The sequence below is a fragment of the Amaranthus tricolor genome, chromosome 11 (genome assembly GCF_026212465.1).
Source record: "Amaranthus tricolor cultivar Red isolate AtriRed21 chromosome 11, ASM2621246v1, whole genome shotgun sequence".
In the NCBI taxonomy this organism is placed as follows: Eukaryota; Viridiplantae; Streptophyta; class Magnoliopsida; order Caryophyllales; family Amaranthaceae; genus Amaranthus; species Amaranthus tricolor.
The window spans coordinates 21,389,863-21,417,817 of NC_080057.1; the positions used below are offsets into that span (position 1 = coordinate 21,389,863).

Below are 27,955 nucleotides of genomic sequence, written 5' to 3' on the forward strand. Positions count from 1 at the left end.
ATTATTTTAATAATAATCTAATTTTTATATGTTGAAATTTAATTGACACTAAAAAAAAAGTTACTCCCTCCGTTTTCATATGATCTTCTTAAATAGAATTTACGAATTTTAGTGTCAAACTTTGATTATAATTTCTCATCGATTTTATGAAAATACATATGTATGTGGGATTTTGATAGATTCGTCTCAATATATGCTTTCTAAATATCAATTTTTTTGAATTTCTTATAAGCTTACAATTGAAATTATTTGAATTTTAAATTTGTATTGAGATTCGGAAAAAAACGGATAAGAAAAACAAATAATAACAAAGGTAGTATTTCCTTAAAAAAAAAATTAACTTTCCTACAAAAAATTTTTTTTAGTAAATTAGCTCCTTGAAATTTATAATAGTAAAAAAATTTCAATAACCAAGAGTATAACATGATGATTACTTTCCTACAAGTTGTAGGAATTAACTTTCCTTAAAATTTTAAATTCCGGTTAAATTGGTTCTTTGTGAACCAAACACAATCAATATTAATCATTTTGCAAAAAAATATTACAATTCCAGAGAAAATACTTCCTCCGTTTCGTTTTAGTCGCTACATTTGTATGGGCACGGAAATTAAGAAAAATGATTGACCTACACTGTAGCTGATTGTTTACTTTATAGAATATAGTATTTTAATATTGTTAATTGAAAAAGAAAAAGGAAAAATAGGTTGTTAGGTTACTTTATAGAGTATAGTATAATATCTTATTATAGAGTATAGAGTAGGATAAAAATAAGGGTAGGTAGAACTTTAAATGATTGTTTTATTACTAAAAACGGAAATGTAACAATAGACATGATCAAACATGGGGCCGGGTCGGGTCGGGTTCGGGCCGGGCCGAGTCGAAAACAACCCATTGATGCGGCCCGGGCCGAAGTGCGGGCCTAAAAGTTCTTGCCCAAGCCCGTAATATGCGGGCTTGCGGGCCTATGTTATATATTATTTATACATAATTAAAAACTCAAATTACAAATAATTGAAATAAACAAATACAATTGTTACATATTATATATAATTTAAAACACAAATTATAAATAATTCAAATAAACAAATACAAAATAATCAAAATATAAATAAACTACCTTTTTGTCGCAAAATAAATGAAACTTCTAAGAGTCCCCATATCCACTATTGATAGCTATGGTTGAACTCTCACCAGAGAGGCTTGCTTACCTTATGACTTCAAAATATGTAAAGTGTTAGCTCCTTTTGGGCCGGGCCAATCCGCGGGCCAAACGTCAATCCCAAATCAGTCTCAAAAATTTCGGGCCACTTATTTTCTGCCTAAATTCGCCCATCAGGCCATATTTTGGTACCCAAATCCTCTCTTTTTCGGGCCGGGCGCCCATGATCAGGTCTATATAACAAGTAATATGAAATTGCCAAAAATAACAAATATAGCGAGTATTATAAAACGGAGAAAGTAAAATGCAACCAAACGACATCTTATTCTTTACTTTTTATTTTACTATTAATTTAACTTTCCAAGTCATTCAAGGTTCAAAACATCGTCATTAATTAGTAATAGTGCGTCCCTTTAGTAACATTATTGAATGAACCAATTTCACCATAAATGTTAATGTCAATTCATATCTTTATCTCATACCTTTTATTTCATACTTTCTCTGTTTCATTTATTCTTCGTATAATTTATATAGATTTCAAAACAAAGTTTAAAGTCAAATAATTTTAATTGTGAAATTTTAATAATACTAAAATATTGATATTTATAAAATATATATTGAGACGAATCTATCAAAATCCCACATCAATATAATTTTTCTATAAAACGATAGGAACTCATAGTCAACGTTTAACACTAAAATTCGTAAATTTTATTGGAAAAGAACTTATGAAAACAGAGAAAGTATATTGTAATAAAATACATCTATACGTCATTTAAAACAAAGATTCGAATACATATTCTATATGATGAGTTTTCTTTTAATTGTATTGTATTGTAACAAATTAATGATTCCATTTCCTTCCAAAAAAATTTAATGGTTCCATTATGATCTTTTTTTTAAAAAAATAATAATCATTTGAACGGGCATAAAATATCTTTATTTTGTTTTCCAATCAACATCAATCAATAAATATATTGTAAGAGTATCATGTATTAAAAGAAAATAAATTATAATTTACATTCATAAGAGTTTCATTATTTGAATAGTCAACAAGTAACAATAAATTTAAACGATGAATATTTAATATGTATGAATATATAAAAAAATAAAATACAAGCGAAATCAAAATTAAAAATTGAGAGGAAAATTATAATATATGATGTTGATAGCTAGTCCTTCTTTTAGTATATTTATTTATATCATATAATAATATAATATGATATATTACATGGAGCGATGGAGATTTCCATTGGACTCCAACTTGGAAAGTGCACCAAGTTTTGGAATGAGGTTACTATCTTTAGCAATGGAAAGAGCCATTTGTCTACTTAAATGATGCATTTTAATGCTACTTCCATCCTTACAAGTTTCCATTAGACAAGAATTGATAAGCTTGTTTAATATGGTATGTCCCATATCCAACTGTGCCTCTAAAGATTCTATGTCATCTATAACTTCTTTTTTTATCCAAAGATGTATCAATTCTTCTTTGCATATTGGGTTTCCTTTGATGTAGATAGCAGCATATAAGAAACAATTTTGCAATTTGACGTTGTTTATTAATCTATCATACGATAACTTCAATCGATCGATCACCTCTTGTAATTGGGTTACTCGCGATGATATACAAAACGTATCCATTTCTTTAACGTTCCATTCAATACTTGCATTGCTTTTAGCTAAAAGGGTAATAGCAAGTGGAAGACCCCCACACACTTGATACAATACTTTCTTAACATAGCACAATTGTTGAGAATCTAAAACACCATATCCTCCTACCCCTATATGATGGTGAAACAATTCCCAACTCTCTTCCGGTGAGAGTGACTCAAGTTTAATTACCTTCTGACAACCAAATAAACGACATATATCTAATGACCGTGACATCAAAATCAATTTGCATTGTCGAGGAATAATACCAACATCTTCTAGTCGAAAATCACCCCACAAATCGTCAAGGAAGAGTATGTACTTTCCTAAGCTACATAAAAACGCGTATATAATAGCTGCTCGTCTATTTACATCCTCGTCTTGAAGATCCAATTCAAATGCATTAGCCACTTTTTGTTGCAATTGGTATATTGTGACACCAAACCCCACGGAGACCCAAGCAATAGCAACATTGACATGATCACTACATGAGATGACATTATTCATAACCCAATTGTGGATATGCTTCCCAAGGGTGGTCTTTCCTACCCCACCCGTCCCATATATTCCAATCATTGCTTCATCATCTTCTAGTATCATACTTTTTACCCTATTTACATACTTATTGCACAACCATTCTTCCTCTATTTTCCTACCTATAAATCCATCACTATTATCTACTTCTAATTGTTCATTGATAGCCTCAAAATTTCTTGCATTATTTAATGCATTATGAAACTTCCTTGTAGTTGTAGAAATTAAACCAATCATACTACGTAGTGCATTCATTTTCTCCGCACTGCAATGACAAAATTAGAACATATTGTTGATCATTAAATTCATAGCAAAGCGAACGTCAAAAAGGCATAGGTAATCCACTTATCAACGGCGAGTTCACTACTAAAATTAATTGTTTGTAGTTGGAGCACTCCTTAAGTGTATTAAAGTATTAGTATTACTCTTTTTTCTCCGATTATATGTGGGACAACTGTTAGAGTATATAATATATTGTAGGTTTTCAGTCATTAACGTGTGTAAAAATAAATTTTAATCAGTAAAATCCAATTTCAATCCGTAAATATCATCAAATGAAACAACGAAATGCGAAGACAAAGTATAATAAGAATAATTCATACCTTAAGAATAATTCATACCTACTCAATTTTTGTTTACTTTTATATTTATGGATGGATAAATATCTTTGGAGTACTTAATTTTACTTTGAAGAATATTGTGGTTAACTTTCAAATTATAAATATTCTATTTTATTCTTAAAATTTAGGCGGAGAACATTAATATACTCACAACATGTGGCACTTTGGATTTCCACTTTAGTATAATAAATAATAATACATAATTATTAGTAGCTTGAACTTACTAATATCTTAAATAATTATTATAATAATTTTTAATATATTAACTAAATTGATATTTCTTCCGTTTCAAAATACATACAACATTTGATTTTTCATGCTATCTAATGTACTGATTCAATTATTGCTAATTTTATTAAAATTGCTTAATGGTTGAACCTTAATAAATAATTCTTTACATATATACCATTAGAGATTTTAAAAAGTTAAATTTAAATTAAATGTCACTAAATATATCCCACTAAAAACATATTATGTTCAGAGTCGTATCATACATTTTAGGGGCCCTATGTGAAAATTACAATATAAATGTGTTTGTTTCATTTTTCATAAATATCATTGAGACACGTTAAGTTTTTTTTTTCGATTAAACAAGACGCTACTTTACTTATTTAACCCAATTAACCAAAGAAAACAACAAATTAACAATATTTTATACCTAAATTCAAGATTTTCTCTAAACAGAAAATACCAAACAATACCGTATAACCATTAATCTAAAAATAATATTCGAGAAACACTACCATGAAGTCATTAACAAGACTATAATAAATAACTATTACTTATGAAAATTATTGACATGAATCATACAATGGCTTACGCGTATTGCTCTTTGTAATAAAAATCATATTTTTTTTAATATATAAGTAAAAAATTTGGGCCCTTAAAAAAGGGGCATTGAGTCGTCGCTTATGTAGCACTCTTGCTACATAGCCGGCCTTGATTACGTGAAACTCTTACTTTAATACTATAAAACACGTACTATAAATATTTAAAATGTCTACTTATTATATCTTGCAAAACAAAGAAATAGAAAGCTCCTATTATAATACACTTACTGCAAACATTTAGCTTACTTCAGATATTAAAAACATTAACTTCACTTACTAAAAACTCGTACTTTGGATATCTCAAACACATACTACACATAATTAATAGTTGAATTTATTTTCAACGGATCGAACAAATATTGGTTTATCTTTTAACAATTTACCCAAAATTTTATCATATACTTATTATAATTTTTTATGAAATACATTTATAAATATTAAATCTCGACAAAGAAGAACAACAAATAGGAACATAAAATACTTATACTAACCTTATTTACGATTAGCAATCAATAATCAATAATCAGCGATCAGCGATCAGCAATCAGCAATCAGCAACCATACACTCAAATATGACAAGCAAGTGTTCAAGATTTATGAATTTCAATAATTCAAATGGGATGATGCAGAGCGTTTATAAATTGTGGCTAAAGCTTGGAAATTCATCCTGATTTTTTCATGCTGCTTCGGATGAAACTCTGTAACCGACGTATATTGTGGCTGAAGCTTGGTTCACTTTACAGCTTACCTTCATATTAAGCTAAATAACGTTACGAAGCTAAAAGTCGCCTTTCAAAAGTTGAATTCTTAACGGTCTTCAAGAGTATTTATGATAAAAATTAAAGGAAAATAAAATAAATTAATATATCTACTTTTGTTATACTAAAAAATATTATGGGTTAATGTGAATGTTTAGAATAATGAAGAATTTTTGGTGGGAAATTACATTCACTTGATGGGAATAGAAAGAATTTTCACATTATTGTTGTGGAAAATTTGATGTATGTCACAAAAATCAATTTGACTTGGTCTAAGGTTTAAGTCTTGATCAATAAGATATTGAACTTGCTACGTTTGATGAAGACCTTAATTTGAATTTTGTTCTTATTGGACTCATATGTTTAGATCATCGTATAAAGTACGATACGAAAAGACTTAAGATAAGAGGGGAAAATTTTACTTTCACATTATTCTTCTTTAGTCAGATTGTAATTTGCTTAAAATATAAACAATGAATATTAAATATAAATGCGCAATGTAATAAATTTAAATTTTGAATAATTCAACTATTTAATCCAATTATCTGAATATTCAAATATTGAATTTCCCTTATGTTGAACTTTTTGTCTTCGCCCCTTCTTGTCAAGTCACAATGCTCATAGTTGAAGTATTAGGATACATACCTTATCACTTGCTTATGGAACCATGTAGAAGTGGAGTACAAATGACAAATTCAGTAAGATTGCATTTGGGAGCATGTATTTTATTTCAAATTATAGATTTTAATTATGAATTCATAATGAAGAATTTGAAAATGACAAGGTTAGAGAAGTCATTCTCAAATTCTTATTATTTAATTATTTTTATAACCATGGTGAATTTGACTCAAATACAAATTTGAATATTCTTTATTTGTAAAACACTAAATTTGAGTCAAATTTCTATTTTCAAATGAAATTCTCATTTCTAAACATAGCGTAAAGGTTTTGTATATCTTTAAATATGAAGACTCAACTCTTTTAAATGATGATAATTCAAAACACATATTAATTAAACAAATAAATTAAGTAATTACATTTAGTTGTTTAAGTTGGTCTAAAATTATATTAGATATAAATTTAATAATTGATATATATGTTTAAGTCCAAATCGTTGGAACATGCTTAAATGACTTAAGTTTATCTTAAGGTCGAACTTATAAGTCTTGAATTAAGTTAAAGGTCTTTAAGATAATTATGTTTATTTTCGTAATTATACTTGACCTATTTTTTATTAAAATTAACTTTGAAATATTTTAATAGGTCAAGGTTCATTAAAATTAATTTTGAATTATTTCAATAGGTTAAAATATTGAAATTAAGTTTGTTCATACGTTTGTTATTAACGTTTGAATATTTTATTTGAATTTAAAATATGTGCTTAAAATAGTTGGATGATTAAATATCCATAGTACAAGCTAAACACGTTTTGTTATTATTAGTACACGTTAATATTTGAATTTAAATATGTTGTTAAGCTAATTAAAGAGTTTCCTAAAAATAAGATGGTAATTTAAATTGATAATAAAAATAGAAAATGACTATTTAAAGTAATGCTAAAAATAGGAATTAATTTTGATTATTATTTTACACGTTAATTTATCTGATCTTTGCTGAGTTTTCACTACCTTATATGAGTTCTAACGTGGCAGTATAGCATTGGTTATTAAAAACAAATTACAGCACACAATGACGAAAATAGATAGCTGTCAGCAACGTTAGTTTGAGATAAAGCTCAAGGTCTTGAAGACTGGCACAGAATATCAAGATCAACAAAATTAATGGATGAAGCTTTCTTGCTCTTCAAGGATATGTTGAGGCGTGATATATATAAATACAAGGCTTCATTTCAGAATTAAGGATACATCTCTTCTTACAATTTTCTCTCTTGACTTAAAATCTAGTATTCTCTAAGTATTTAAGAGTTGTAATTCTTAGTTCATCTAACTCTTACAATTTGTAATAAGCTTAGGTCTTAAAAAGAGTTAGATTATTTCATAGTTTAATACACCTAACTTAGAATACTTTTTAAAGTGTTCAACTTGTAATCTCTATCGTGAGATTTGGGATTTGCTTTTATTAAAGGGACTTGAGGGGAAGAATGTGGTGAGAGAAGATAGTGAGATCTTCTAGTTTGTCTTAAAGTCTATTAATAAAAGGCGTTGAAATCCTACGGGTTGAAAGAGAACCCATAGGCGGGAAGTAGGTTGTTTAGAACCGAACCTCGTTAATATATCGTGTGTTATTCTTTAAAGTTTATTTTCCGCACATACGTTATAGTATTGCAAATCGACCTAAAACTGTCACAGAAAACAGTTTTGAAATGTCACTCAATCTCTTGAGATATTTTTCCAGACAAAAATTTTAAATGCCCATTAACATGTTCAGAACCTCCCATGGGACCAATAAAGCTAGACTAAAAACGTAATAGTATGGATGATATAATTAAATTTGATGCTTTCCTATTCTATCAAGGCATTTTAGAGTCCTATTCTAAATCCTCTAAATCTACTTATTGTATTTCGTATTCGATTCTTTCCTCGTATATTAATTAAATTTATTTTCTATGTTTGCGTAGACGTAACTTATTCTAAACATTCATGATCGTTTTATGAGTTTACTACTAGGATTTCCAGCCTGATTAGGATAACTTAGTCTTAAACATGTACTCCTATGTGTCACTGAAATTACTACATTTGACCTTTTAATTTGAAAATGTAGTAAACCTTGTGTGGGCACTGTTTTATAGGCCCATTGCTCACCAACCTGTACATTCGACGCTAAGCTCTAATCCCTAGCTTGCCTGGATTTCTGATCTAAAATAAAATCAAGATCACAAATTGCTCACCGTGAGAAACACATTATATATGAGTTAAATAGTCCAATATTATAATTATTAGTATATGAACTTATTTTAAGGTCATCACACTGAAAAACTGTCTCTCACAAAAATAATGTTAGAGTATATAACATATCCTGGGGTGTCAACCATTAGCTTAAACTTTTGGTTGAGTTGATTCCTTGACATGGTATTGAGCCAACGTGACAAGAGGTCACGAATTTGAATCACAACCACTCAAAGTAGAACATCCAGTGCCAGATATGAGAAGAGTCTGCATCGCATTCACACTTCTAGCATATCCTGGGACATCAATCATTAACTTAAACTTTTCGTTGAGTTGGTTCCTTGACATAATAACTCTATAGCCATATAGGTTTGACCAAATAAGTATAGAGAACATCTTAACTTATAAAGAGTGCTTTCCATATCAATAACAACCATGTCAAAACAAACGTCAATCAAAAAAACAACTTGGTCTTCATAAAATTTGTGCTGAAAAATCAAAAACTCAAAAGTAAAAAACCACAAGTATTGATCAGATGATTCAAACAATATATTGTTCAACGAAATCTTGATCCATAGGGCATCGATGCTTACCTTACCAAACCGTGTCACAACCTGCACTAAATCTAGCAGAGTTTAAGCAGCAAAAAATCTCACCTTTTAAGTGATTTTGAAACCTCCTGGGCCATCTTCCTGATCCACTTATTCATAGTGACTGTCTGATTATCAGCAACGTGAATTAGACACATTCTTTTAAGCTGATTCAATATTGTATGACCCTGATCATTCGCATACTTGTTTGTTCTGTCCATGCCAATCAACCCGCTCTTTTTCCACTTTTTGATGATTCTTTCCTTTCGAACTTGAACGTTTTTAGCCAACAAACCGGCAGCGTCCAGGAAACATCTTTGCGTCTGACTGTCGTTCAAGCAATTATATCCAAACTTAAGCTTGTTTACTATCATTGCCTCCCCGTCTAAGTGGATGCTACTGATAACGCCCTTCAGTTCATTCAATCGATTTCTCCATTCCCTTATATCTTTCTTTCCGGCCATGAATTTTGCCTCAATATTGATCACCAACGGCATACCTTCACACTGATCCGCCACTTCCTCCGCTATTTTAATGATCCCTGGTTCAACAGATTCATCTGCGTGTCTCATTACACGCAAGAACATGCCTTTAGCCTCTTCCTTTTCGAGTAAGTCTTTCTTAAGGATTAAATCACACCCCATTCGGTTGCATACCTCTTTAGACCGAGTTGTAAACACAAGGATAATACTTTTATCCGTACCAACAGAGGGTAATCCTAGAAGTTCATACGCTGGAAACGCCTCCCTCACATCATCCAAGAACAAAATTCTGCGGCCCTCTCCGCCGACTCCAAGTTGTGCCATTATCCTGCTGGCTCGTGTCTCCTCGTTATGGTATTGCTCACCGAAATCCCGTATCCACATCCCATCAGCCACCTGCTTCTGCATGGCCATGTTATAGCAACTACGATCAGGCCAAACATCCGGTGCTGTGGCCCAGTACACGGCCTTAAAACCCATGTCATCGTAAATTTCATTGTAAAGGTACTTCATGAAGTCAGTCTTCCCGGCACCCACTGAACCATATATACCAATGCAATTTTTAGCTCGAGTTCTTATGGCTTGACGAGCAGAGTCCATACTTGCACGAAATGTCTCGCCCATGTACATATTCATCGGTAAAAGTAATTTCTCCCCGCGTGTTTTAAACTCATCGATGGTCAGGCCATTCTTCTGCAACTGTTGGGCCTCTTTCAGAAGATCATTCCCTTCCCTTTTGTGTTGTTTAAGACACGGCACCCTAACCATACGCTTCACCTTACACTGTCCTTGGCTTTCTTCCAACTTTCTTTCGGATGACTTTTTGTACCGTTTTGCTTTTTTGACAAAGGCCTTAATCACTCTCTTTCGCTTCTTGCCTGGTTTTTGCTCTTCCAATCTTGCTTGTTGATCCATGTCGTGCACTTTGCTCATAACTTCCTTCAACGTGTCCTTTAGCTCAACGTGTCTCATTTTCTCCTCCATAGCTAGTCTCCATAAATTGTATAGTATTGGAACTATTCCAAGCAATCCAATTACTGTCTTTAAGTCCATGGTGTTATAGGATACAAATTGCAGCTTGTGTACTTGAACCTGACTCCACAAGCCTGTATGATCATACAAAATCAATATCTGAGACAACCATTTTATATGCAGCCACAGATTAAGAGTGGCATCACAAACTAATAGATTTTACAATTACAATGGTCTATACGTTGTGTTGGAAAATAACCTACATGTGATCCCACATCGAAGAATTAAAGAGAGGTTCATTAGCATATATATATAGACGGGCTACTCCTCCTAATGCCAATTGGTTTTAGGATAGAATCTCATAGGGTTTATGTGGAACCAATTCTCCTCATATATGGATCAAACAGTGATTTTAAATGACAAAGGACACAGTCAAATGCTCTGCTAAATGCTAAGAAATGTATAGAACTAATAGAAGTACACATCAGTTGCAGTGTCAATCCTGACAATTTATGGCCCTAAGCACATTGAAAGAAATGGACCCTTTCTATAGAAAGTTAATTTTGATTTTTAATGGAAATTTAGAAAAAGTTATAATTTTACAAGTTGAATTTTACGTTCTACATGATAATATTGCTGAACTGAGATATATTTGTGTTTTATACAAAGATGGAGCAGAAATACAAGGTCTACTTATTTTAATTTTTTTTCAAAATTTTGGATTTCATCTTATATTTACATAAAGTTTCCATGAAAATGTGTTTTGTCTACCAATACACTCTATTATCAAAGTTACTAAGTGTGTAGATTAAAGTTGTATAACAAAGTTCATGATTAAGTTATTATAAAAGTAACACATTTATAAACTTTATCCGATATTATAAGTTAATTCATGAATTTGTAATAATTATTTTATTTCATTCACATAATCCTGATCATAGTTTCTCTGAACAAAATACAGTAAAAATGATGATAATGATGTATATTATGCTAGCTTAAACGAGAATTTTTTGTAAGCTTTTGTTATTAGAGATAATATTAGAAAAACATAGAATGAGTTCGAATGCTCTAGCTGGTTGGTGCTTGGGAAGAATCCAAAAATTAAATATGATGGTATGGAAAAACAATCACCAAAAAAATCAATTGAATATTTCGACTACGATTATATATTCGAATATTTTCGACTGAATTTCCTATTACGTTATGTAAGTTGAAATTTCAACTAAATTCTTACTAAAATAAAATTCCGATTACTTTTCTACTATGCCATTAAATAGTTGGATCAATTGAAAAATGACAATGCCTCAGATCAAGTGACAGGGTTAGTGATCTCTCAACACCAATAAGTTCACATGTATGTGGTTGTTTGAGCACGTTTGCGTACATCGACTAGGATAGGACTACATTACTTTCTATAATGAATATGTTTAGCTCATAAAAACACAAAAACTTGGACGAGACGGTCTCATTATGAGATCATCAATTTGGGCTGGTCTAATTTGCGCATGTAACATTTTAATTTTCTGGGCATTTATCAATTTTGACCTTAAAGGTATCAATTTTGAAAATTGATATCTTTAAGGTTAAAATTGATACCTTTAAGATCTAAATTGAAAAATGTCCAGAAAATGAAAAAAATGTCTAGGTTGTCACATGTGTGAATTGGGTCGGCCCAAATTAATGGTTTCTGATAAGTGCAATTATTTGCACTTATTGTGCTTATTTGTACGCTCCTTTGATGAAGTTTAGTGGTGGTTTAGGATTGTTTTTAGTCCATTTACTCTAATTTGCATAGTTTGATCATTTGAGTGTAATTGGGTTAATCATGATGATATTTGGGTATGTTTGTTTAAGGATTGTGGTTTTTAAAATTGCGGGGCATTTTGAGAAGAAAAATGATGCTCATGAGTTGAAGAACGAAGAAACAGGCCGCAAAATGTTCCTTAGTAGAAAGTTCCATGGTGTAAAAGAAGAGCCTACTCGGCTTTGAGAAGGAACCACCATAAATAGTGGTAATTATTTTTTTATCATTTGTTAGTTTTTTCTTAGTTAGTTTTCAATTTTCTCTCTTTTTGTTATTCTTTTGAGAGCTTTCATTGTTGAAAAACTCCATTGTTACATTTATTTTTTATTGCAATGTACATTTATGTTCTTCTCCATTAGTAAATGTTCTTGATTTTTTGCTTTGTTATTTGTCTTTTTGCATTAAATTATTCATCATTTTCATGTGTAGTGTTTCAATTAGGGTTTCATTCATCATTAATTGCATATTTGTCATCATGTCTAGTGAGTAGTTTTCCTCTCTAGGGTTAAGGGATAAACCCTAATTCGAAGCATGGAATGATATTTTATTGATTAATTGTGTGAAATTTGAGTCTATGATTAAACTTATGCTTAATAAATCTTAGTTTAAATATCATTATTAACCTTTTCAATAAGACGAATGTTTGAGATTAGGATTAATTTAGAATTGAGATATATTTAAGTTAAACTCCTATTAGTTTAGCCAATTAACGGAAGTTTGAGGATTAACACTAGTAAGGTTTTAAACCGATATTGATCAATAGAGCGAAAACTTGAGATTTATTAGATCACGTTTAAATATGCCAAAGGCTCAAATTCATACAATTATGAGAGTATTTGACTCCCATGTTAGAATTAGGTGATTCCTGACACTCTAGATTTGCCTTATTATCTTCGTATTAATCATTGTCTTAGATCTATTTATTAGTTTACTTGCATCATTTAGTTATTGCTTATAGTAGTGTTAGATTCTTAAACCAATTATTTTGTTGATTTGTGTCTCGTAGTCATAAACCGAACAAACTAGTTAACTCGCTTCCCTGAGTTCGACCCATATTACTACACGTACACCGTGCGCTTGCGCTGATTTAAAATTTGCACACCAGTTTCATTATGAGGTCATCTCATCCAAGACCAGCTATTCAAATGAATACTCTTGGAAATGACCAAGAGTTCAAGGCATCTTTGTTATAAAAAATTTCAGTTTTAATATAAGAATGATCAATTCAAATCTTAAAATAATTAATTATGATTAGTCATAACTTATAAAAAAAATTCGGTTTTAACCTTAAATGTATCAATTATAAACTTAAATAGATTAAATACTGAGCGCATATTAAGAAAAATTATAATTAGGCTGATTGGGCTATCTGTCTCATATTAAGGCTACTGAGCGTATATTGAGAAAAATTATAATTATGCTGATTGAGCTATCCGTCTCATATTAAGGCAGTTTCGTCCTAGACCACTTTCATGAGAAAAATTAGAATCAATTGAATAGTTTAAATAATTCAAAAATGAAGTTCAAATAAATAGTGTAAAGAGATGAAGAAATTACGATTGGATCGGGTTGGCGCATACTTAAACCAAGAGTTTATAAATCACTTTACGAATTATGAAATTCTTATCATTATTTATTTGTATGCGTTTGCCGAAATTTTAGAAATTGTTGAGTGAAAAAAAAAATTAATTAAATAAACGAACTTTTAAAAAAATCCCAAAAGTAAGCGTCCAAATTCCAAAGCTGTGCTTTGGAGCTGTTCGCATTTACTAACTGCGAACAACATATAAGACAAACTAGCTGTTCGCAGTTAGTAACTGCGAACAACTATTTTGTATTATATGCTGTTCGCAGTTACTAACTGCGAACAGACATGATCTACAAAATCAGATCAGTTTCTGTTTTTCGCAAAATCCCATTTCTCAAACCCTACTTCACTCGACATTTCCACCTTCTCCCTCTAAAACCATTGATTCATTTCATCAAATCGTGCAATCCTCTTTCAATTTGGCACTTCAAAATTAGTGTGGAATACTATAGCTTGCGCAAAGGTAAATTTTTTTGTGTTTTTTTGGTGTATATTTGGATTTTAGGGTTTTAACCAAATTTGTTTATTTTTTCAAATGTAGGTTTCTAGTTGTTAAATCAAGACTAATCTTAATCATCCATAAGCATTGAAGGTAACTTCTAATTGTTTTTATAGCTTTATGTTGGATTTTGAAGTAATGTTGTTGTATTATTTGAATATTGTTAGAAAATGTTGATGTTGATGTTGGTATTAGAAATGTTATTTGTGAACTTATGAATTGATTTATTATTTGGATTATCTGTATTATATATGTATAAACTTAGCTACATTATGGATTTGAATAATTTGTAGACCAAAAAAGATTATAATCAAATGAATATAATGTACTTGTATGGACATGAGTTGATGTTGATGTTGATTTTCTTTGTATTAATGTAGAAAATGGCATCATTTCGCGTCACTATAGTATGTTTTTGGAATGGTTGTATTAGAGAAAATAATGGCAAAGTTCATTATGTTGGGGGAAGACGTAAGTTGTTTGCTTGCAATTCGAACATGGATTTGAACCACTTTAGACGTTTTATATCTTCTAAGATTGGATTGGACCCTACTAGAAGTACCGTAAATATAAGTTTTAAATATGCCTTGAGTGGAGAATTTATTGTTTTTCCTGTTGAGGATGATGAGGCTATAGATGCGATGTGGAAGCATTCAAAGTCCATCCAAATTCCCTCTTTGGAGTTATACGTAGAAGAAGTACCATTAGGGAATGTAGTTGCTTCTAATCCAACTCCTACCCCTATGCCTATATTAACTCAGGAAACTGTAAATCCCGTCGTTTCTTCCGCATCTAATTGTCGTCGTTGTGGGAGAGAAGGTCATAACACTAGAACTTGTAACTCAAGGTAATATGTTATATATATTATTCTAGAATAATAATCTGTAACTCACGGTAATATGTTATATATATTTTATATTATTAACTAAAACTAACACGAACACAGCAGTAGAGGAGATGGATCCAGCAGCTCTAGGACCCCTAGACCCTAGTGTGTTAACCATGCAGCATGAGCACAGGAGTACTCTTCTTTGGGATGCCCAGGTTAGTTTACGATAGTTATGATTTACATTTTACTATTGCGTACATACAAGTAACTTATATATATTTCAATATTCTTAGGTGTCTGATGTGGAAACGCTGGGCACTAGGCATCTAGATTCTGTTCCATGGGTGATCGATGATAGGATCATCCCATACTTAGAGCTAACGAGGTTATACGACTTTCACCTCGTAGCATACGGCAGAGTTGACCGTGCCATTATCACGGCACTGGTCGAGAGATAGCGTCAGGAGACGCATACATTTCATCTCCCTCTAGGTGAGGCTACCATCACATTGCTTGATGTACCCTTACTAACGCGGCTTCCCATAGAGGGACGTGTCGTTTGTACAGGCGGACGCCAGCTATCAGGCTGGCGTGACATGGTGCATCGCATATTGGGAGAGCGCCCTCCACCGGAAGTGATCAGGGGGAGTGGTTTGCGATGCACATGGTTGGTTCAGACCTTCTCGCAACTCCCCGGAGATGCTGATGAGGGCACCATTTTGAGGTACGCCAAGGCGTACATCCTATATTTGATAGGTGCTGTGTTGTTTGCCGATAAAACAAGCAACCAAATACAGCTCCTATACTTAACATTACTTGACGACCCGTGGGAGCACATCGCCGAGTATAGCTGGGGCTCCGCAGCCCTGGGATACTTGTACAGGAGGCTTTGTGGTGCTGCCCATAAGAACGTCAAAGAGATTGCAGGACCACTAGTCATATTACAGATAATAACAATAACATTTAATTCTCATCAACATTTGGTTAATTACATACTAATTACATTTGCGATCGTTAGCTGTGGGCGTGGGAGCATATTCTTATCGGTCAACCTTACAGAACTGTTGGTCGTGGTGATACTGCTCCTCCACCACAACCAGGCCCAAATGTTGCGTACGGTTCGAGGTGGAATTTTGCCCGCCGGACGCGCAAGCACACCGGCAGCGATCTAGGATTCTACCGAGATCAATTAGACCTCCTACAACCCAACCAGGTAAACATTTCAGTACTCATTAACATTAGTACAATTTAATCAACATATCACTTACCTTTTTCATAACATGTATTTTAGTTTTTGTGGGACCCATACCCAGCGGAAGCCTACGCAGCTGTACCCGAACACTCGGGGATTCATTCCGGGGCGTGGAGGGCTTCTGTGCCACTCATATGCTTCGACATTGTCGAAGTACATCAACCAGAGCGCGTAATGCGCCAATATGGGTTGGTACAGGGCATTCCACCGCCTTGTGACACTGAACCCCATCTGCACCTAATTTCGCGAAAAAATCAAGCCGGGGCAAACTGGATGGAGATCAACGAGCGCCACATCGCTCGTTGGGATCATAGACTTGAGCTGCTGGCACAAGGTGCGCCGATCGATGTTGTCGGCGCACCTACTACACCTGACTATATGCCGTGGTTCCTCTCCATCACGCGCCGATGGATGACACCACGTGCCATCTTGGAAGCAGCACATTACGCACCTGCTGCGCCTACCATGACCCAATTTGTAAGTCTTCATTTGCATTTATTTGATTAAGTTGCCAATTAAATAATAAAATGTTACATTATCTAAATATTAATTGCAGGCACAAGGTGCGGCAGACGTGATGCGGTACAGCCAGGAGGAGCTGGTGAGGAAGATTGCGCATGGCATGCTCTTCGGCTCACAGTTCCAGCACTTCATACCGGAAGTCGCTGCACAGCACTCACCAACTACCTCCCATACGCACATGGCATGCTCTCCTTCTTATGACTACCATTTGGAGGAGATGGATTATTCATATCCCGTTGACGCTATGGGGACCTCGCAGGCTGGGCCATCACAGCCATCACAGTACCAGTCCCCTCCACTGCCAGAGCGTCACGCGAATGCCTCTTTCTATCGTAGAAGGCGAAGGAGACCAACTCAGTTGGATAAGGTAGATGAGGGTTCGTGAGCGTTTACGATTACCTTTTGTGTATTTGGATCGACTGTGTACATATATATATATTTTAATTGACTTGTATATTTCACAAATTTGTATATATTTTGTTGTATATACATGTTTAATTACTTTATCATAGCCCCCAAACTTTGACTTATGAATGATCGGAGTTTTGGCGATGAATCATGCCGCCTTAAAGATACATCGACTTGTAATTACCTATTCTAATGTCTCTAGTGCAATTACAAGAAACAACAACTCAAAAATAAAGGAAAAAAAATTGATTAGCTGTTCGCAATTACTAACTGCGAACAGCTGTTTTGTCTTTTATAACTGTTCGCAGTTAGTAACTGCGAACAGCTCCAAACCATAGGTTTGGGGTTTTCACGCTTAGTTTTGGAAAAAGTTTGAATTATCGTTTATTCAATTAATTTTTTTTTTCGCTCACCTTTTTCAAAAATTCCGTTTGCCGCAACATGTCTTGTATGGATTAGGCCCAAAATGTCCAACAACCAATTTAACTAAAAGTTTAAGCTGATGGTTGAGGTTTCAGAATTTGTTATATACTCTAAACACGCCCCCTCACACGATAGCCCTTTGGATTTGAAGTGTGGATGAAACACAGGCCTCCTTATACTTGGCACTAAATATTCCACTTTAAATGAGGGGTGGTCGAAATTCGAACCCGTGACCTCTTTTTTCACTGACTCCTGATACCATATCAAAGAAGCAACTCAACAAACTCAACTCAACCACTTTAAATACGTTGGTATCCGAGCCAATGGTTCGATCAAAAATTAAAAATGATAGGTTCGAAAAGAATGGCATTCCTACCTTAATTGAATACTCCCACATGTGAATTTGATGAGGGTTCGCATATGAGGGAGGGTGTTGGGATGATTTATCCCACATCGACAAATTGAACATAGTGTGCACATTTTATAAGTTATTGGAGTCTTTCCTCCCATTGCATATGGTTTTGGGATAATATATAAATCCTTGACTTATGAAGTGTGTGCACCTCGTGTCTCCCCGTTGATGTGCTGAGAATGGCATTGACAATAAGTCCAGTCTAATTTAACACAAAATGTCCAAATTTATGGAAGTGTCTGATAAAAATTTGAAATGGATAAGCCAAATTATTAAAAAAAAATCGTAAGATCGAAATTAACTTATTTCGAAATGTAAGCACCTTAAGCCCCAGACCTCAAGTTGGGTGTTGTTCGCAGTTACTAACAACGAACAGCTGATTTGCTCAAAAAAAAAAGCCAACAGCTCTGTTCACAGTTAGTAAGTGCGAACAACTCCTTTAGCTTTTTTTTTAATCAAATCCTTTATTCGCAGTTAGTAAGAGCGAGCAGACCCATGCCTCAGGTTTAGAAATTATGCACTTACTTTTGAAAATAAGTTGATTTTGATCTTATTCTATTAACTTTTTTTTAATAGTTCGGCTTATCTATTATCAAAGTTTCAGTGTCTCATAAGACATCCGTAACTTAGGCCCAAATCCTATATGGTATTCTTATAAGGTCCATTGATTACCTTGTGTCCTAAGGTAAGTTACACTAGGAAAGATATCATCCACCAACTTGGATCTAGTAATGAATAGATAAGTAGTGTAGTAGGAAAACATTGTGGAAATCATGAGAGGAGGTCATTCAAGTATCTAACCTAATTCCTTAGTCCTTACTATAAATACTAGCATGTTCATCGATATCAGTAGGTACGCATTACTATTTTTCTTGAAAACATTAGCTTCCAAAAAGTGTTCAGGTATCTATTACGTCTTCACAAAATTAAATAAATCCTAGTATGGAACCTCCAAGTTAAAGCCTATAGTGCACTTAAAATCAGGCTATTTAGGTACTCCAATTGATATAAGTACTAACTCAATGAAGAACGAGCTAAGGATCGACAAATAAATCTCAGTCATAATCATAGTGTAACGCCCCCACCCCTCGGACCGCTGGTGACTACTCATGGAGACTATTCTCACAGACCAATACAAGTCTTTCCAGCGCACTTTGGCCTCACTCGTGCGCGCCCGGGAAAACTACCCAGGAGGTCACCCATCCTAAGATTGTTCCCCACCAAGCAAGCTTAACTGTGGAGTTCTTAGCAAATGGGCTCCCATGAAAAGAAGATGTATGTTGTTGATATGAGTAGTCTATTAATCCTTTTTAAAGCTTAATTCTAAGATATTACACACAGTTACAATCATAGGTATACTCAATGAAGAACGAGTTAAGAATTAATAAATATGTAAATTTCAGTTACAATCGTAGTTACAATCTCAAAATATACTTAGTGAATAACGAGATAAGAATTAGTAAATAAATCTCTCACCAGCCTGACATCCAACCCGATTTGAATCCAATCATTACTAATCCTTATTGTGTCCAACATTAGACAAGGCCAGATATTATTAGATATGATTTGATCGATGATGAGTGTTGCTGATCGAACCCATTTTCCAAGGGATTTGCTTTTGTAAGTGATGCTTATACACTCAATGGATTTCCATCTAAAGTAAGTAACATGAGCAACTTCTTAATCCATAATCCAATTAATTTACAAGTGTAAATCAAATCTAATCTCATATGATCAATCATCAAACACATAAAAAGTTTCTAAATTAAAAGATATTATATATGAAAAAATAAGGAATATTTTTGATAATTAGTGAGCATAAATAAAATTAAGTCACCTGAGAATTATAGGGTAGTGTCTGATCTCTGATCCACACCACACCAACACGTCAGAACTGCTCCATAATTGTCCTCTTCTTTCTATTATTGCAAACAGACCAAAAGTAGCAGAAAAATTTTTAAATTATTAAATCATTATTATTAATTATTAATAATAATTATGATAATGTCTGAATATAATTGGTACTTATACTTACTAGTTTATTTATTCCTACTTGGTTCTGAATCTGATGAGAAGAGATTCACAACTAAACCCAGCAATGAGAGATCCACATAAAAGAAAATAATTGAAAAGAAAAAGAATTAAGAGGGTAATTGAAAGAAAGGAAGATTGAAAATTCATGGAGGATTAACTATTTGCTGCCATTTTTTTTATGTGGGTAGACTTTACTCTGAAAGTCGTCTTGACCCAGTCTTTTTTTTTGGAGATTGTGTTATGAGTTGCTTGAAGGAAATAATAATGCGGAAATTAAGTATTTGATCAGTGAATACTGATTTTGTATTAATTAATCAAGACACAATAGCTCCTATTTATACAAAAAGTAAGAGAACTAATCTAGGATACAAAATAATATTATTTCTTAAATATATAATTTCCTACACTCTCCCTCAAGTTAGGTCTTTGGATCACCAATACCTAACTTGCATAATGTTTGCTCAAAGGCTTCTGAAGTAACTGCCTTTGTAAGAATATTCGCCAACTGATCTTTTGATCATATAAAGGGAATGCTTATGATCTTCTTCTCAAGTTTTTACTTTATGAAATGACTATCGATCTCAACATGCTTGGTGCAATCATGTTGAACTGGATTTTGAAAGATACTGATTGCTACTTCATTATCACAAAACAATTTTGCAAGCCTTCTTCTGTGGGAAGTGTAGTTCACTCAGGAGCTTCTGTATCCATATGATCTCAGTTATTCCTTTAGCAATGCCACGAAACTCTGCCTCTACACTTGATAAAGCAACCATCTTTTGTTTTTTGCTTTTTCATGTCACCAGATTTCCTCCAATCAATGTGAAGTATCCTGAAGTGGATTTTCTATCATCACGATTTCCTGCCCAGTCTGCATCTGTGTAAGCCATAAGGTTTAAGTGATTATTTTTCCTGAATATGATGCCCTTGCTGCTTGTACCTTTCAGGTACCTCAAAAGCCTCATAACTGCTGTCATATGTTGTATTTATGGTTGATGCATAAACATGCTCACTACTCCAACAACATATCACTAGTGGAAAAAAGTCAAGTGCTGCGGTTTTATGGCCCTTATATGCTGCAGTTTTGACCCCAAGCATTTGTGTTAGCAGCAGGTAGAAAATAATAAATGTTGTGGTTCAAAAACGCAGCAAAAAAGGCATTATATGTTGGGGAGCATATAATGTGCTTTTTTTTTTAATTTACAAAAGCACAATATATGTTGCGGTTCTTGGGAAACCATAGCATATAATGTGCTTTTTTTTTTTGTTTTTTTTCATTTTATTAACAAACCAAAACATTATATTCATTTTATTAACGACCTTTCTGTTCCTAACAGACCAGGTAGTCACAATTGATTGTCATTTCTCTTCAAATTCGTTGAGTGTAGAACTTTCAACCAAGGGGTTCAATCTACTTTTCCTGAATACACCTGCCCTTGTTGATTTCTTTTCCCGCCACACAACTTGTCGACCATGTTCTCAACGTCGTTGGCAATATACCATATGCATAACAAATGTCGCACATCTATATTAAACACAACATTGAACATAATTAAGACATATTCAATAAAGAGAACGACAATAATTAATCGACAAAACCTTTTTACCTGGGAGGACGTCATGAATACCTGCAGATAAACCCTCATCTCGATCAGTGACAATGACGCTAGGAGTCTGAGCTGTGCCAAAAATATCTCTCAATCCCTGTAACACCCACGAATATGACACAACCGCCTCATCTCACATCAAACAGAACGCAACCAAGAAGTTGTGATTACTTGGCGTCATTCCGATTACTTCACATAATGGCCACTTTTGTTTGTGTGTTTTGTACATTGTATCTATTAACACAACATACGGCCACGTATGTATCATTTAGATTGAGGTAGAATTTGCAACTAAAAATCTGCTCAAATCCCCTTCACTATCCAAGTCTGTCCAAACCACATAATTATGCTCTGTGGCCATATAAAGACAGTGTTGAAGGGAAGTCCTACCCTCCATCTCTTCTCTTCTAATTGACTGTGTAATATTGTATATTTGATTCATACTAGTAAAAAAACCAGGAAAATTTTCTCTAATTGAAGTCATGATAAAGGCAGGTTGCATGCCGGTTGCACTAAGCTGTAGTATGTGCTGCCGAATATCTACATTTAACCTATTTTCCCTTACATGACCATCTCTGTACAATAAAAATCGGTAGTTATGTCTACCTTTTTCCCCAGGATACCCCTCACCGTTCAAGGTCTTTCTCCTGGTTTACGACTACTTGCTACAATCATAAATTTACACCGACATGTTCTACTTTTAGAACCAGGTCGGGCAGCATTATCTAGGTTATGCAAATCACTTCTAATATTACCATAGCGATGACATCTTAAATACAAACTAACTCTAAAACGTCCTTTTATTTATAAGAAGCACGTGTAAATTGAAAACCAATTGTTATTGATATCTCATCGGCCCAATTACATATGTAATTCATCTACGGAATCAAATTCCCTATCCGTAACAAATCTACCAGAGTAATCAACATTGTCTCTTAAGTTTTCAAAGTCCTGCAAATTTAAAATATGAAATAAACCATACATTTGCTTATTAAAAAATATAATTTACTTCAATAATTAATATTATAATAATAACAATACAAAATATAAAATAAAATAATTGTAATAATAAAACAAATTAATGTTAAATAATAAGAAAATAATAATAATATATCATTATAAATTATTTAAATTAATAATAAGAAAATAATAATAATATTAATAATATAAATTATAAATTATTTAAATTAATAATAATAATAATAATAATAATAACAATAATAATAACAATAATAATAATAATAATAATAATAATAATAATAATAATAATAATAATAATAATAATAATAATAATAATAATAATAATAATAACAACGACGACAACGACGACAATAATAATAATAATAATAATAATAATAATAATAATAATAATAATAACAACGACGACAACGACGACAATAATAATAATAATAATAAGAAAATAATAATAAATTACAAAATAATAATAATATAAATAATTTACTACAACGTATATTAAATAATAATAATATAAATTACTAAATAAATAAAAAATTATTTATATAATTTACATAATAATAATGTAAATAATTTTAAAAAATAAAAAAAAGAGGAGTCGCACAAAACGTGCGAGTGGACCACGGAGGAGTCGCACGTTTGTGCGACTCCTCCTTTTTTTTTAAAAAAAAACACCCATTCAGATCAATTTAAGAACGTACCCGATTCGATTCATAGTCTCTTTCGTTAGCCATTAGTAAATCGATTCCAGAAATCAGCTTGTTTAAAATCAAAGAACATTTTTAGAGAGATTTTAGAGAGATAATACCGTGTTTGAATTCATATATCATGCAAGGGCACTACTGAAAATTCAATATATATAGGATCGCGATAAAAATATTCGTTACGTTTAAATTTTAAATTTAATGTTTTTAAAGTAATAACAATGTTATTAAATGAGATTATATTAGTTAAATGAATTTTAAATCTAAGGACAAAATTGTAATTTTATTAAAAGAGGTGGCGATATGAATGATACTACCTAAAATTTTGAGGTACAAAACGAACTAAAAGAATTGTCTCTTTTTGACAAATAGGGAGTTGTCATGTCGTGAAACTTCCAAGAAACTTCCAGTTAAACATGTCCGTCCATCACGCTATGCGACTTTCCTTGAGGACCTTCACGGTTTCTTTCTCCATTTTCGTAGTTGTTGAACAATAATACTACCTCCGTTTCAATATAAATTTTCTTTTAAATATATATTTATTTTTTCTGTCTGTTTGCTTAATAATATTAAATGATGATAATGAAAATGAGTTATAGTGTAAAATTTAATCAAAGGTTTCGTATCATTCTCGTGATAATGAAATTTTGATCACATCAAAGTTTTTTTTTGCTTACAAATTTTTATTACCACCTAATATTATCTCTCCCAATAGTAATGAATTTGAATGAATTTTATAAAGAAAATGAGATGATAAAGTTGGATATACATGACCATCAAGGTAGCAAAGAATTTTTTCAATCAAAATTACGTTAGTTTTTCATTTTAATTAACGTCGTTTATTACCACTTATCAAAAAGGCCATTAAATTACTACTTTTTGACAATTATTTTTAATTTACATTTTATTATATATATATATATATATATTATTTTTATGGTACTATTACATGGTATATTTTAAAAGGGAGGACTATATAATAGCTGATATTGTAAGAAATATATTTTGCATTCTATTTTTGAATTAAATTATATATTGCGGTTAACTTGTACGAGGGGAAGAAAGATAGAATGCAAAATTATTTTCCTATGACTTTTGACATTAGATTAGTACAACTACTCATTTCTTTATTTCTTGCTGAAATTGTCATGTCGTTGCGCTACAGCTGGTAAGCCCTTTCCTTGTGTGTTCATACTGTTCAACACTAATTTTTCTTTCTCCTCCATATCTGTCCATTGTAGATCTTGTCTTTGTCGGTTCAACTCGTCTTATGTTGCTTTATTTAATAGGATGGGAGTACTTTCAGTCAATTTTCGTGCAATGGTTATAATATATACTAATGTTCAGATCATCTACTTGATTTCATAACATTTGTGTACTGAACTATAACGATATTGACTTATGATCATATAGAAATATGTTTTAGTTTTAAAAAACGATTATAATTATTGCTATGATGATGAATAAACTGTTATGATTTTGTTTTCCTAGATGTGAGATCTGTTGAAGATGGATCGGCTTGAACGAGCTAAGAAATGGTTTGCAGATTTATTTTGTAATGGTGTGCCGACAGTATTGTGTGCTGTAAAAAGAATTAATGAAAGGGTTGAGATAGTTGATGATAATCAATCTGAATTGAGCGATGTTCAATCATTACAACCTGAAAAGAAACGGAAGAAATCGAAGGAATCTTTGTGTTCTAAGCAGGATCAAGTAAAAAAATTAAAGTCATGGCTACTAGATGATGATATAACCACCATTGGTATTTATGGAATGGGTGGAGTAGGGAAAACAACCCTTGCAAAGCAGCTTCAAACTCAGATTTCGGAGTATGATAAATCTTTTGGTATTCATTCTGTTTGTTTAGTCTCAGTAAGGATGAATTTCTCTACATACCAATTGCAGCAAGAAATTGCTGAAGCTTTTAAGATTGATCTTTGTGGGGATAAGGATAAGACCCGAAGAGCGGGCATGATAAATGAGTTTTTGTCTCGTTTTCAGAAGTGTGTGCTTTTGCTTGATGATTTGTGGAGTGATTTCCGTAGAGAAGAAGTTGGAATCCCTAAGAAATGTAAATTGGTTTTGATTTCTCGGTCTTTGGAGGTTTGTCATGCGCTTAAATGCGAGAAAGTCCTTAAAGTTGAGCCTCTTTCAGAGGATGAGAGTTTACAGCTGTTTAGTGATAGTTTAGGGTATGGCTTGTTGGATTCCAAAGTAAATCCACATATTAGGAAGTGTTTGTATGATAAGTGCGGAGGTCTCCCTCTTGCTATCACTGTGTTGGTTAAAAACTTAAGGAAGATGGTTGATGGTAATACTTCTACTTGGAGAGAAATATTTGAGAGTATAGATCCATTTTTGAAGGGATCGGCATACTTGGAAGATGTAATTAGTAGGTTGAAGTTATCCTTTAAAAGGTTGAATAACTCTAAACTCCAGAATTGTTTCTTGTATTCTGCATTATACCCCAAAGATTATGCTATCAATAGAGAAAAACTGATTCGTCTTTGGGTTGGAGCGGGTCTCATAGACGATGTGGAATCGCTGCAAGCACAGTATGACATGGGGCATACCATATTGAACAAGCTTCTCAATTCTTGTTTGATGGAAACATGTCAAGATGAAACGAGTGTTAAAATTCATGAGCTTGTTCGGCAAATGGCTCTTTCTGTTGTTACTGATGATTATATGGTAAATTCTGGTGCTCCTTCGAAAGTGGAGTTTAGTGAAAAATGTCATGTTGTGTCCATGATAAACTCTTCGATTTCGCTGATCCCATCGAGTACTCCCTTCAAGTGTACCAATCTCTCAACCTTGATCTTGCAATCGAATTCCTTTAAGGCGATTCCAGATTGGTTTTTCTTGCATATGCACTTTCTTCGGGTACTGAATCTATCCGATACTGGCATCACAAGGCTTCCCAATTCAATTGATGCATTAGTCGAGCTTCGACTCTTAGATCTTAGTTATTGTCAGAACTTGAAGCAAGTGCCATACTTAGCAAAGCTTCTGAAATTGCAGTTTCTAGACCTCTCTCAGACTGCAATCGGACAGGTTCCTTGCTCTCTTGAAAAATTGAAAACACTCAAAGAGCTCAACCTGTCCTCCATCCCCGAAGATACAAAAATTCCCAGTGAAGTGTTTCTTGCTCTGTTCAGACTCAAAAGATTAGCCTGCCATGTTGGTGGTGGCGCTGTTAACGAGCTGCAGAAGATGGTATCATTAGAAATTCTCGAGGCTAGATTTTTTAGCCTTTGTGACTTCAACAGTTATGTAAGGTCTCAGCACTGGTGCATATTAGATAACTACCATCTACAGGTTGGTAATGACCTTAGATCCAAGGAACCATACAACCGAAGAGTATCACTACACCGTTGTGCAGTAGACTACATCATGCTTCCAAGCAACATTCAGGAGCTGTATGTTGATGATTGCAGAGGCTTCCGTACCCTAACTGATGTCATACACCCTGCTGTATATCATAATAAAAACGACTGCGAGAAATGTGCCAGTGGGGTGCGTTGTGATGGAGAGCAGAATGAGCGAGCTGAAGCTTTCTCGAGCTTAGAAAAATGCACAATAAGAAGGTGCCATGATGTTGAGATCGCGTTTGCACCAAGCTGGATGGAAAACCTGAAATTTCTGGAATCATTGCAGGTTGAAGATTGTGGGAAACTGAAGGAGCTAATAGCACAAGAAGAGGGTTGTAACATGATTTGTCTGCCTCGGCTTAGATGGCTAACGCTGACTCGACTGCCTCAAATGAATAGCATTAAGTACCGAGTAGTTTGTGCTTCACTTGTATCTTGTACATTTGTGGATTGTCCGCAACTGAAGCCCCTTCCGTTCTCATGCTCGAATAATGGTGACTTTTGAAGGTATGGTGGAAGGAGTTAGAATGGGATCAACCGGAATCTAAAGCTATGCTCGCCCCCTTGTTCAGACGATACAAATCTTTCGATGATACTTGACGTTCTTGTTCTTGTTCCTGTTCCTGTTCCCGTACCCGTTCCCATCTGCATGGGAGCCAAATGGTTTGCTCACTTTTTCCACCCCTTGCATTTTCTCATCTAAAAGAATCGTTACTATAAAAGAGGTAGACCATGATAAAGAAAATAAGTTTTTCAAAACCAAAAAGGGCATAAATGTTCCATGAAATTGAAAACAACCTTCTTCGCTATTTGCACTTCATAGAAATCAATTTATGAAGCAATATTATATTATATTATATTATATTATAAAAAAAATGATAACCTCCTTTATAAATTCGGTTAAATAACCCACTAATAGAAATTTTTATCTTATAGACTTCTTGTTTTGAGGTCGTCTAACGTGAGATGGTTTTGTGGTATGCTAATTACTTTTTAACCAATGCCTTTTAATCACAGTATCAACATTTTGCGTTTGAAATGGAGGTAAGAATAAGATTGTGTTTTGTTATCTTTTGAATTAGT

The 27,955-nt window shown here is 33.1% G+C and overlaps 2 protein-coding genes and 1 pseudogene across 3 annotated transcripts; 1 reads left to right on the forward strand and 2 right to left on the reverse strand.

Moving 5' to 3' along the window:
• Positions 1-2,202: 2,202 nt before the first annotated feature.
• LOC130827562 (disease resistance protein RPS5-like) lies at positions 2,203-5,792 on the reverse strand. The gene is made up of 2 exons (XM_057693317.1): positions 5,288-5,792; positions 2,203-3,611 (listed from the first exon to the last, which is right to left on the reverse strand). The coding sequence occupies exon 2, from the start codon at positions 3,599-3,601 to the stop codon at positions 2,387-2,389; it is 1,215 nt and encodes a 404-aa protein (XP_057549300.1). The 5' UTR covers positions 3,602-3,611; positions 5,288-5,792; the 3' UTR covers positions 2,203-2,386.
• A 1,852-nt stretch (positions 5,793-7,644) lies between these two features.
• On the reverse strand, positions 7,645-20,518 carry LOC130826910 (probable disease resistance protein At1g15890). Of its 2 annotated transcripts, XM_057692544.1 has the most exons (4): positions 20,217-20,518; positions 20,019-20,100; positions 19,658-19,835; positions 7,645-10,578 (listed from the first exon to the last, which is right to left on the reverse strand). In XM_057692544.1, exon 4 carries the CDS (start codon positions 10,523-10,525, stop codon positions 9,053-9,055), a length of 1,473 nt encoding a protein of 490 aa, XP_057548527.1. In that variant the 5' UTR covers positions 10,526-10,578; positions 19,658-19,835; positions 20,019-20,100; positions 20,217-20,518; the 3' UTR covers positions 7,645-9,052. The 2 variants fall into 2 exon arrangements, with proteins under 2 accessions (XP_057548527.1, XP_057548526.1); XM_057692543.1 differs by lacking the exon at positions 19,658-19,835 and having other exon boundaries at positions 7,646-10,578.
• A 3,990-nt stretch (positions 20,519-24,508) lies between these two features.
• On the forward strand, positions 24,509-27,736 carry LOC130826757 (disease resistance protein At4g27190-like; annotated as a pseudogene).
• Positions 27,737-27,955: the final 219 nt, after the last annotated feature.